General features: G+C 37.7%; 1 protein-coding gene across 1 annotated transcript in view; it reads right to left on the bottom strand.

Annotated features, from left to right (window-relative positions):
* LOC129753421 (uncharacterized) overlaps positions 1 to 12,560 on the bottom strand; it is a 345,448-nt gene that overhangs the window by 198,199 nt on the left and 134,689 nt on the right. Inside the window, exon 2 of the mRNA XM_055749245.1 lies at positions 1,117 to 2,227. Coding sequence (XP_055605220.1) covers positions 1,117 to 1,627 — 511 coding nt within the window. The 5' untranslated portion in view covers positions 1,628 to 2,227. The remainder of the gene's footprint in view (positions 1 to 1,116; positions 2,228 to 12,560) is intronic.

Here is a 12,560-nt window from a genome sequence, read left to right as displayed (position 1 = left end):
AAAATACCCGGATAAGAAGATCACAACAAACGCTCAATGAAGAAGATAGTAAGTTGCTATCAAAATACCGGTATCTGAACTTTTCTTATACCGTGGCTGAATTAAAGGAAATTTTTTGAATGCTTTGATTTAGTCTTTTTTTAACTTTGATGAGTCATGGCTTTCATAGTACCCAAAATAACGACTTAAACTTGTGTTCATATATTTTATTTGAATTTAATGGATACTAATTTACTGAAACAGTAACTGCTATACCCATACCCACGTTCGTCACCATGGGGCCCATATTCGTGTGACGGGTGTGTTTCCTAGGAGGCCCCGTCACATCAAAACGTGTGACGCTCTCTTACTCAAGTTAGCCGCTCAGTTTAGCCACACGTTGAAAATCTGCGGTTCTCTATTTTTTCTTTCTCACTCCAAGAATTTCTTTGGGCCCGGCTAGTAAAACTACCAAAATGAGCGTGATGGCGAACATGTTAAAAAGGGTTAAAGGGCAAGAAATGGTTCAAGAATTTTTTTTTGGCTCACTCAAAATGATGGCCCCCCTGATTTAACGTTTTCCAAAATCATCTTAAAATTTTCTCTTAGAATTTGTTTTTCTCAGTTTATTGTTTGAATCAAATCATTTCGATCTTAGTTACCAAAATTAAAGCGCATAAAAAATGCATCTACACTAAAATATTTTTTGATTATTACGTGCCACTGAAACTGCAACCTTTAAAATAAATCAACCTGTAATTAACAAAACCTGTAATTTTAAATTGTTTTCCTTGAAAGTTAACGAAGATTCATTTATTATTACAGCAAATGTCCTGTAAAAAAGTTGTACACTGAAAATTAAATGTCACGTAATTTGTTTTTCGACCTATATAATAACGGTAAATGTCCTGCTCCTTGTTGTTACAGGACATTTGCGTAATTTTACAGGAAATATTTTTTTTGTGTATATAACAATTCCTGAGTTTTTATTTATTCAAAAATTTAAACACTCCCGTAAAAGGGGAGATTATTATTTTATAAATGTCATTTGTTTTTGATCTTCGCAGTAAAGCCAAATTTAAGGAAGATTGGAAAAGTTCAAATAATCAGCACCTAGTTATGAGAAGTCTTCCTTACCTTCCCAGGACACAAATCGCACCCTTCGGCAGCTTTCATCTTGCTCATGGCCCGGAATCGATTGTACAAACTGATGAAACTCCTGCCTCAGCGTTTCTTCGATTGCCGCAGCACCAGTTTCACTTCCGGTGTTGCCGGATTGTATCACAACCAGAATAGGGAAATAATCCTCCGACCTCAGCCCATCACCAGAACCAGAAGAAGAATTGGCACTGGTCGTCGTCGTTTCGCGTTCTTTAGGCAGATTCCCCGGGGTCATCTTAGACGATGATGTAGTGCCGGATTGTTTGGTTTTTATGATTTTTGTTGATGTTGTTGCTGATGATGATGATGGTGTTGTTATTGTTGTGGTCGTTATTTTTGAAGTCATTGGCAGCTGGGAGAGGGCACGTGCTTCGACAGATGACAGGAATGGCTGAAATTCGAGCAGGACAATGACATTGACGAAGAGAATCGTGAAAATCAGCACTTTTCGGCTGACGGCGGCGCCTCGCTTCGATCCGCGGCTCATGTGGAAAATCTTTTTGGCTGGTCGACGGATCGCGACGCCGCGCTAAACGTCGAGGCGTTTCAAATTTATAACAACTGGCGGGAAAAAGAGCTCCAAGTTGATTTTTTTCCTTTCACTTTTTTCCCGACTTTTAATATCCCAAACAGTTGCGTTATCTGATATTTTTATGGGCGCGCCTTGTCTTATACATTTATTATTATTTTTTTATTGTAAACTTTTGGCGGCTCTCAGGCGGACACGGATTGATATGACTGAAGTTGCTTTTTGTAGCGCTTTTTTCAGCGGTGGTATTTATATGGCTGCCACTTTTTTCGTCTCCCTTCAAGACTCCCAAAAATTTTTAAGAAATAAGCCTTTTGTAATGCTTCAGATTTACCGCATAATGTTTGGCGGATATATTCCGCGCATCATTTTGCTGAACCATCCGGAAAACTGTCCGTCCATTCCGATGTTTCTTGGGTTTTGCTGCCAATCCTACTAGCTAGGTCGCCGGGCCGCCCAGCTTAGGTTGGGTGTTTTTGGCGCATTTTCTTCCGGTCCGGATCTAGGATCGTGTTCATTGTTTGCCATTTCGTGGGCGATGGGCGATACAAGAAATCACTGTGGAAAGAAAAAAAAATAGAGAAAAAACATTAATATGTAGAAGAAAGGTTTGTCTGGTGTCTGAGCTTGGGATCGGGTTTCGTTCATAAAAAAATAATGATGTTGAGTCTGGAAGTCGAAATTGTTCTATTAAATAAAAACTCTGAAGTTCAGTTATGGTAGCTTTGTGCCTCAAGAAACACTGTTTGGTACATTTGCATCACGAGAATAGATAACTGTTTAAATCAAAAATAGGAATTCAGAATTTTATTGGCTTCTCTGTAAATTTAAATATATAGTTGCCAGCAACAAATTCATAAATCTCAACAGTTAAATCATAGATCAATTAAAATATGGACGCCTGGACTGGACTAGGCGGATTATATCATAGCGCTCCTAGTTGTCGGATCTGGAATGTTTTGTCAGTACTTTGTTCGGAAATGTTTCCTCTATCAGTGCTAAGAATTTCATTACGATTCGTTTTGTTCCAAAAAAAGTTACACGTGATGGAAGCCGCTAGACGAAAATGAATTTTGGACACCCACGTCAAAAACCCGACGTGGTCAAGTTCAAAAATCGCGAAATCAGTAAAGATGGTCAAATCGATCGTGTGCAGCGTTCTTAAACGTTTCCGTGAGATATATACTATCGATTGGCAGGTTCATATCATGCGTTATAGTGGACCTAAGGATCGGAAACTGCATTTGAAGGTGTTGTGCTCCTTCTAGCTCAAATATCAGAGGCATTAATAGTATTTGCCATTAATATTTTATTACAAAACAACTGGTGATGAGCAATATATAAACAATCTTCAAAAATTTGAGCTGGCGACCAAAAAAAAGATCACTACCTACCAAGTCCGCATTCCAGATTTTCAAAATGTTCCAGACATTTTTTGAAAACCAGTTCAGATCCCTGCCCACGGATAGAGTGGCTCTCGACGCCGGTTGGGTGAGCCATTCGAGTCGGAGTAGGATGACGTTTTCGTCGGGAATCATCCGAGTAGTTGCGTAAAGTCCAGCGCGTATGCTGTGACAGGCGTGAGTCTAGGATAAGCTGCTCTCGATCGGCAAACGATGAGCATAAAAGTGGCAAATGTCGAATCCTGGAGATACGAGGTCGTGCTTCTAGTTGTTACCAGCGTTGCCAACCTTCCAGATTTTCTCTGGATCTTCCAGACTTTTTATATTTTTTTAGGTTTCCAGACTTCCAGACTTTTGTCATTTCTTCCAGACATTTCCAGACTTTTGAGTTTCGACATGAATTTTTTTACAGAACAATAAAAATTCAAAATTTTCGTTGCAAAATGGCAGGAAATGATTCTAATTAGTAATTAAAGAGTGAGGAATGCTACGAAGATGCCTCCGACATCACAACAATAGTCTCAGGCAGTGATAGTGTATAGAATGTTTGGTTATTATGAAGTAATTCCCTAGACTGCAATATTGCGTGGCGACTTAAAAAAAAAGGTCATCACCTATAAAGAGTTCGTCATCCAGACTTTTCGAGACTTTTCCAGACATTTTTTCAAAATCTTCCAGACATTTCTGAAAAACAGTTGGCATCGCTGGTTGTTACAGGAGAGGCCAGGCCTAAAGTCTTCAGGAGAGGTTTGCGTGGTCAACCCCGAGTCTTTACGATATGAGGTCGGGTCTTGAATCAGAGAATGAGAGAGAGATCAGGTCTTTAATTAACAAATGGTTACCTCGAGTCATAACGAGGAGAGGTCAGATCTAGAGTCGCTAGAGGAAAGATCGGGCCTAGAGTCGTGCAGAGAAGAGATATGTGCACGTCAACCTCGAGTTGATGCAAGGAGAAGTAGGATCTCTAGTCGTAAGAAGAGCCTCAGGCCTCAAGTTGCAAAGAGGAGAGGTTTATAGTGGGGCTTATTCTGCGAGGCGAGTGACGTGAAGTGACTTGGTTTTTCAAAGTCTCCTTATTCCAGCAGGCGAATGCCGTGACTTGGATGAATTTAGGTGACTTCGAATGAACACGCATGGACTGTCACCGTATTCTATGAGGCGAATGGCGTGACTCAAGTCGGTGGCAGGTGACTTTTGAAGTCGTAACCTATTCAGCAAGTGACTTGAAGGGAAAAATTTACAAAACCAATAGTAGAAGTCCGAAATTTCATTACATTATGCATTTTTTATATAAAAGACTATTACAAATTTTCCAAACAACCTGATATATAATTTTTTTTAAATACTTTTGATTTTCCCAGGCTTATTATTTATCAATTCATCATTCATAACTTTCCATATTACCTGCCTCTAATTTCTTTATAACTAATTCCAGCTAATTCACTGCACAATTGTTTTAATTATCATTTACGCTGAGTTTTGAAAAAAAAAACTTCGTTACTTAATTCATCATTTGGAATTGGACAATTTAACTGTATTCCAAAAATCTTCAATTCGATAACTGATAAAGTTTCAAATTAAAGAAAATAAGCTTTGCTCTTATTTGAATAATAAATGAATGAAATTAGCATGTGAAATCGGAAACTGAACCGTGACACTTGGATCTGTTTTTTGAATAACATAGACAAAATTAAACCAACAAAAATTTCCAAACTGTCTGAATTTTAATGATAGAAAACTCAAAATGAAATTTGTAAGACATTTTTTTGTACCTGGACTCAAAGCGAGCCTTAATCCCGCCCGGTTTTGGTAAAACGCTTCATTTTCAATGAGAAGTTCATCAACTACGAATATATAACAGCTTAGTGATTTCATTAATATGATTGTAATTTGCTTTTGTTTCGGATCTGTTTTAATTTTCATTTAGAAACATTTTTATAAGTAAACTAGCTGGCCCGGTGTGCTTTGCTACACCTTTCAAAAAAAAAATTTATTTTTAAACTGTGACCCAAAGATGGGTCTTGACTCAAACATTCAGTCAGCGAAACTTTTTTTGTAAAGAAATGAATCCAACTTAGATGAAATTTCAGGGACTAGAAAGGGAAAATTGATGTTGAAAAACCTGCGAAAAAAATTCGCCTTGTCTCCCGGTGAGACTTGAACCCACATCTTGCGCCTCTCCGGGGCCCATGTATTAACATTCTACTACAGGAGACCAACCTGGCGTATGAATATTATACTGGTTGAGTGTCGATGTCTATCGGAATGAAGGGAATAGTTCTCCCATGTGATCATAATCATTTTTCTTGGTCTATTTCTATTCCCATCTTTTCATCTTACGGTAGTTGGACTCAAATTCCGATAGACATCGACACTCAACCAGTATAATATTCATACGCCAGGTTGGTCTCCTGTAGTAGAATGTTAATACATGGGCCCCGGAGAGGCGCAAGATGTGGGTTCAAGTCTCACCGGGAGACAAGGCGAATTTTTTTTTTCGCATGTTTTTCAACATCAATTTTCCCTTTCTAGTCCCTGAAATTTCATCTAAGTTGGATTCATTTCTTTACAAAAAATTTTATTTTCAGAAATTATTCACATTTTTATTGATTTGTTGGAATTATTTTAAATCAAATTATAACATAATTAAAAAGTAACCGCTATAAAATGAGGGCTTCAGCTAGAGTTTCGAATTGCAATTCAAAGATGACTTAAACTAATTTTCTGAATTTTGATCTATAAATTTTTGTTAAAGATCCGATAATTTTAATCTGTTTCGCTCTGAAATAGAAGGGTCTTAAATTAATCGTACTCAAAAAATCTAACTTATAAAATATGGTTGCTTTTGGTTGATATGTTCTGGATTTATGCTAAAAAACTGATGAGAGATCCCTTCTGTCCTTCCCATCACCCCCTGCTGAATGAAGGTCGTGGTCTTTAATAATCATACTCATTTTTTTCGTACCCAAAAATCCTCTTATTTATCAAATATAGTTCTATTGGTTGATAAATTTTTAAGCTTTACAATAAAATTTATATGGAACCCCCTTATTTTCCCCTCTCTACACTGTAAATTGTAAGGGTCTATAACAATCGGAGGAACATATCTCGTAACCAAATACCTTGCCATGCCATATTTGTTTCTATTTGTTGGTTTCGTTAGCATAAATTTAAAACTTTTGCAAACAAAATTGTATTGGGCTCACCTCCCTCCTCCTATGTACCTACTCACTGGAAGGAGGAGTGTGTGTCATATAAACAAAGAATTATACCGAAATGATTTTCCATGCTAAGTTTTGTCCATTTATCGGATTTAGTATAAAAAAGTTAAATGAAAGCTTCCCTCTTCCCTTCCTATATTCCAAATTGTGTTCTACTACTGCAAGAAAGGAATTGTTTCACATAGAAATATTTCTCGTATTGATATACCATCCCATGATAAATTTAGTTTTATTTGCATAGTAAATTCTTACGTTAGGCATAAACTTAAAAGGGAGTACCATCTCCCTTCCGTTATGCAGTAAAAATTGTATGAAACTCTATTTCCTCTTTCCTTTCTCCCCGCTTAAAAAAGGAAGGGGTCTCAAACAATCATTAGAACATGTCTCCTTTCTAAAAATCATTCCATGCCAAACTTGATTCCATTTGCTTAATTAGTTTTCAAGTTATTTAAAAAATTATTAAAAAGTTCCCTTCCCCCCTTTATATATTCCTACTGGAAAGAGGGAGGGTTCTCAAATAATCATAGAAATATTTTTCGTATCCAAATACCCTCCCATGTCAAATTTTGTTCCATTTGCTTTATTATTTTTTGAGTTTTGTTAAAAATTATGAAAGAGACCCCTTCCCCTTGCTACTGGAAAGGGGGGGGGGGGTTTCAAATAATCATAGGAATATTATCCGTACCAAATACCATCCCATGCCAAATTGGGTTCCATTTGCTAAATTTGTTTTTGAGTTATGTAAAAAAATCATAAAAGAGGCCCCCTCCCCCCTTTATATCTCCCCCATGGAAAGAGGGAGGGGCCTCAAATATTCCTAGAAATATTCCTTGTTCCCAAATACCACCCCATGCCAAATTTAATACCATTTACTTGATTGGTTCTCGAGTTATGCGAAAAAATGTCTTTTGTTTGGGAGGCCCGTCCCCCTTCATGAGATAGGGAGGGGTCTCAAACCGTAATAGGAACGTTCCCCTGCCTCCAATTCCCCCACCTGCCAAGTTTCACGCAAATCGGTGCAGTAGTTTTTCGAGTCTATAGGGAACAGACAGACAGACAGACAGACAGTAAATAGCAACTGCTATCAGGAATAAGTTACAGAAATCAATCTCGGTTTTCCTGCCTGTTAAGTAACGGAGCCATCCACGATTTACATTTGTTTTAAGCTGACAAATCAAGCATTTCATCAATTAAGTTATTGTAGCTGCTCGGACTTTTGCAACGTACATTTTTTAAGATGAAAATACTTAACCAATCTTCAAATCTTACGGGAAGGAAATTGCAAATCGCTGGTTAGCTGGTTCTGTACCATGTAGATCTCTCAAAATGTTATTATTCCAGGGAACTTTTTCGATAACTTGGATGCATAAAGGTACCAGCATTCAGGGCAGTTTGTCAATCGCGGGTTTAACACTTTAAATAGCAGACAATTCTGAAATCAGAATACATATATTTTAGGGCACCATATTTAATTGACGACAAAACTTACCAGTACGGGCTTCTCAATTTGATCCACATCGATTTAACGTTTCCAGCAGCAAGGACAGTTGGGCAGTTGGACATTTGAGGTCGTAAAAGAGTTTAGATCTTACCAGATCCGATATTTTTGTGCAAAAACTTTTTGCTTTGCAGCATTTTGCAGCCATGATTTTTCTGTTTACGTTTCTGACAGTTCGCATAATGAAGCGGTGTTCATCCTCAGTGATGAACACAGTCACCTGGCGTGAGTCGGCTCTCGGAATACCACGACTACAGTCACGTGAGTACGACTAATGTGACTCCGAGTCACTTCATTCGCCGCGCAGAATAAGGTCCAGTGTGTTAAACACTTCAAGGTGGGAACTAGGTCTGCGGCCCCAGGTGGAGTTAAGGGAGTAAGAGACATACACGGAGTACATCACGAGTCTTCCCATTGTACCCATGGACCCAGAGTAGCAAACTCGGGGAACGTGGAGGCTTGCCGTGCCTTGGAATACAATCCGTCAACCATGATTTACCACCTGTGGTTACCAACTAAAAAAAGACGCTAAAGTTGTCAGGCACAAGAGGTGCATGAGATGCCAGGGTCTGACACGCGTTTCAGAAGGTCGAGACCCCGATTCGTGTGTGCGACCCGAGGAAGTGCGGTCGACAACTCGACCCGATCCGCGAAACGACGCAAAGGGTTTTATCGCGCCCTAAGATCGCGTTGTTTTAATACAGGGCCCAAGACATTCCACACAGTAACACGACAGTTTGGCTGTTCATACATTTCCTTTCGTTGGTCCCTTTGCAGACATTCTAACATTCTCAGTATTCAAAACTTCCAGAAGTTTACAACGTAATGTGAATATGAAATAGTTATACATTGCGAGTACTTGTGATTCACCAATCTGAAGCCCCGAGATCATCCTATGCGTCCATTTTGCGTCCTATTGCTCTTGTCAGTCTTGTCACATTGGAAAATGTTACATCTGCTGAAATGGCACTTTGGGCAAAGGAAACTTGCATGGCTATCAGCCGATGTGCTCTCTTTATTTAGGATCTGCTCTATCTTGGCTTCAAATGTATTGAAGTTTTGAAGGCGAAGACGTCGTTCTCTATTCTTTAGTTAGACTATGGCAGTTAGACAAAATCCAGACCGATTGACAATCATGCTTTTTGCTCTGGTGAGGGCGATAACTTTTCATGCGTTTCCACAATAGTATTTGAAGAGTGCACCACAAATTGGTCGGTTATCCACCATTACTCCAGAGACGTCGTTGCCAGGTCTTTTAATTTCCCGATTTCTCGTCAGTGATTTTATTTACGGCGTTTCAGAGAACAGGAACTCACAAGACAAATAGACAGTGTTCGGCACAAAACCGCTAATCCGCTATTCGCTAGTTAGTCCGCTAAATTTTTGTTAGCGGTTTAATTTTGCCGCTAAGTTTGGATTGATTTAGCGAATTGAAAAGTTCCGCTATTTTTTGGTTCCGCTAATTGAAGATCGCTAACTACCATATATTTGTATCAATCTCTCGAATTCTTAGTGACAGAATAAACCTTTTTTTCATTAACCAAGTCAAAGTGACATTGTGCATCATTCTGATTGCTTAATTGGATTCATTGGAGGAATGTCTACTAGAGCTAAAGAAAAGATGTATCTAGTGTCATTTTTCTCTCTTTAAGCATTTTTTTAGCAACTTTTACAGAAGAAGATAACAATAAAAGGTGTTAAACAATATAAAACTATTTTCAACAACTCTTCATCAGCATTTGTTTTCAAGTGGTTGAGCTATTTAGTTTTCACAATACAGTTTTTTAGAGATTTTACAGATCAGTTCATACAAAAATAAGACGAAAACACTATTCTAGCCTTCGTTTTAAGTTCAAATAGAAATTGTATGTATGTTCACGTTTGATAATGCTCCTGCAAATTTGAAAAAGTGGAAAACAGGTTAAAGATTTTAAATGAGGATTATGTAAAATAATGCCAAAACAAAAAAAATGAATTGCACAGAAGAATATTTGCAACAAAATTGCTTACTATCTACTTTGCACAAAACCGATAAATTTTTAACCAAAATTTAAATAAAAAAAAAAGAGAAATATAGCTCCAATTTTCCACATTCTGTTTATTTGCTCTTTCTTTAATTGTTCGAAAATCGTTTTTTTTTAATTTATTAAACACAGAGACTCGTTAAAACTCCTATCTTTGACAGTTTTGGTTTTGCTTATATAATTTTATGAAAATACGATCAATTTATCTAATTTAATTAAATACTTAAAACTTCATTAATTTCCCCTTGGGGAATAAGAAAAATTTAAAGGGGGGAGTGCGTGACTAAAGAAAAATTTCATATTTGTTCTGGCCTCAATGTTGGTAAACAGTTAGCGATTAGCGATTAGCGCTTTAAGCTTAGAGCGATAACTTTTTTGGCACATTTAGCGTATTTAATTAGCGATCGCTAACTTTGTATGAGATAGCGATTTAATTAGCGGCGCTAATTTTTCAGTTAGCGATGCCGAACACTGCAAATAGATCGTAGGTTGACAAGCATGCAATATGCTGGTATTGCATCTTTTCGGAAGCGGCCTTGTTTGCCTAGGTCTACTAGAGAAAAACGTTTACAAGAACACGTCTAGCGTGAAGAACGTTCACCGATCGTCTGATGACCTTCAGTGTAGAATATTTTTTTGGGTACGTTGTATTACCATATAAAAATCCCGGTATTCGTGGTAATAAATTAAGAACCACTGACAATCATCAAAAGCCTGTTCATAAACGTAATGACTACTCAAATGTGGAACCACTTGAAAATTAAGTCATCGCCCCCACTGTCATCGATGAAAATGTCATGAGGAATTCCGTTAAGAAAGCGAGCAACGTGCGTAATCGGGCAAGAGACCCAGCAAACATAAAATCGCATTAGAAATTATAGCTCAAATCGTTAACAATGTTATCGCGAATCGCAATTCCTACCGGATGAGTAAACGATCGTAAAAATCGTTACTTTAAGTCGGTTTCAGTCGGATATGATAAAAAGTCCGCCATGTTTGCAAATTCGTTCTCCCGCGCGGGATTCAAGTAAAAAACATGGCCTTGTTATTCTCTCTGCGATAAGCAGTGCAACAAAATTGCTAAAAATAAGATGATTCATTTTGAAAAAATGTCTAAAGAGAGAAGCAGCAAATATTGTCGCTGGCATCCCATACTTTCAGGATGTACGAATAGTCCTATTTGCCGCTGGTAGTGTTCGTGAAATTATGCAGGTTGATTCACCAACACTTTTCAGTTTTGGGACAATTAACCTCAAAAACGACCATGTGCGTCGACTGGCTGCCCGTTTTTTGTACCGAGAGTTTTTGAGGTTAATTGTCCCGTCTCATCTGTACACGCTCAGCAAGTGTGCGTAAGAAATGTCAAAAACAACTCTATAAGGTGTCGAATATCGTCCAATTTGTATAATTCTAAATGCTGTTTTTCGTGTTTTATGCGATGATTCTACAACGTTTATGAAACGTTTAACAAAGTTTGTTGCGAAATATACCTACAAAAATGTTTGCTGGGGAAGCATACAGATTCATTCAGGAGTGAGCGAGGAAGCAAGAAACCGAGGAATGAACAATATAAATAAATCCAGCAGAAATTGGATTGATGAAAACTTAGGATTTCGTCGGCTGAAGTGTTGGTGCATGTGAGCTAAAGCGGAAACGAGAGGCAGTGCATGAGTGCTAGTGTTGTTTGGAGATCTGTTTCTCTGGATCCTGAACCAGGCTTGTAAGTGGTTACCATCATTTGATGTTTTTCGGAGACATCCACAACACAACGTTCGTGACAATCGTGGAGAGCGCAATCGTTTGATCGGAGAGCAAAAAAATGTCAAATGAATTTTTTTTTTTTTAAATATATTTATTAGTACCAACTCATCATTACATTTATATTACATTAATACATTAAATTAGGTGTTCAGTTCAATAATGAACTTTCAGAGCCCTATAGTTTAATAATCACTAAAATTTATTTATTCGACTTAAATTTGCTGTGCACAATCAAGCATTTTTATAAAGGAGAACATCCTGTAGTGAAAAAAAAAATATTTTAAACTAAAAACTAAAGCTATCCTAAAATTAAACTAATTGTAGAGAGAGCGAATCTCTGCGATGGAAGACTGCATCGATTTGCCTCTGAAGTTGGAGATGATTTTGTTGGCCATCTCTTCGATAGATTCAATGCCTGCAATCCGATGAAGATCTTCGGTGCTGTGCCAAGGTGGAAGCCGCAAAATCATTTTCAGAACCTTGTTCTGAATCCTCTGGATGGCTTTCTTCCTCGTCGCGCAGCAGCTAGACCAAATCGGAACTGCATACATTATCGCTGGTCGGAAGACTTGCTTGTAAATAAGCATCTTATTCTTCAGGCAAAGTCGGGATTTCCTGTTGATGAGAGAATAAAGAGATTTAGTGTATTTATTACATTTAGATTGAATATCTTCAATGTGATTCTTATAAGTAATATTCCGATCAAGTGTGAGTCCCAAGTACTTCACGTGATCAGACCATTCTAAAGAAACCCCATTAAAAGTTATGGAATGATTTTCATTAGGTTTTAAAAAATTTGCTCTTGGCTTATGGGGAAATAAAATAAGTTGAGTTTTGGAAGCGTTAGGAGAAATTTTCCACATTTTCAAGTAATTCAAAAAGGAATTTAAATTTTGTTGCAATCTACTGCGTACCACCCGTAAATTTCGACCTTTGGCTGAAAGCAAAGTATCGTCAGCAAATAATCTTCTACCTTTTCCTTCT

The sequence above is a fragment of the Uranotaenia lowii genome, chromosome 3 (assembly GCF_029784155.1).
Source record: "Uranotaenia lowii strain MFRU-FL chromosome 3, ASM2978415v1, whole genome shotgun sequence".
Classification (NCBI taxonomy): domain Eukaryota; kingdom Metazoa; phylum Arthropoda; class Insecta; order Diptera; family Culicidae; genus Uranotaenia; species Uranotaenia lowii.
Note: the sequence above shows the minus strand (reverse complement) of the source record. Positions and strands in the feature narration are given on the sequence as shown.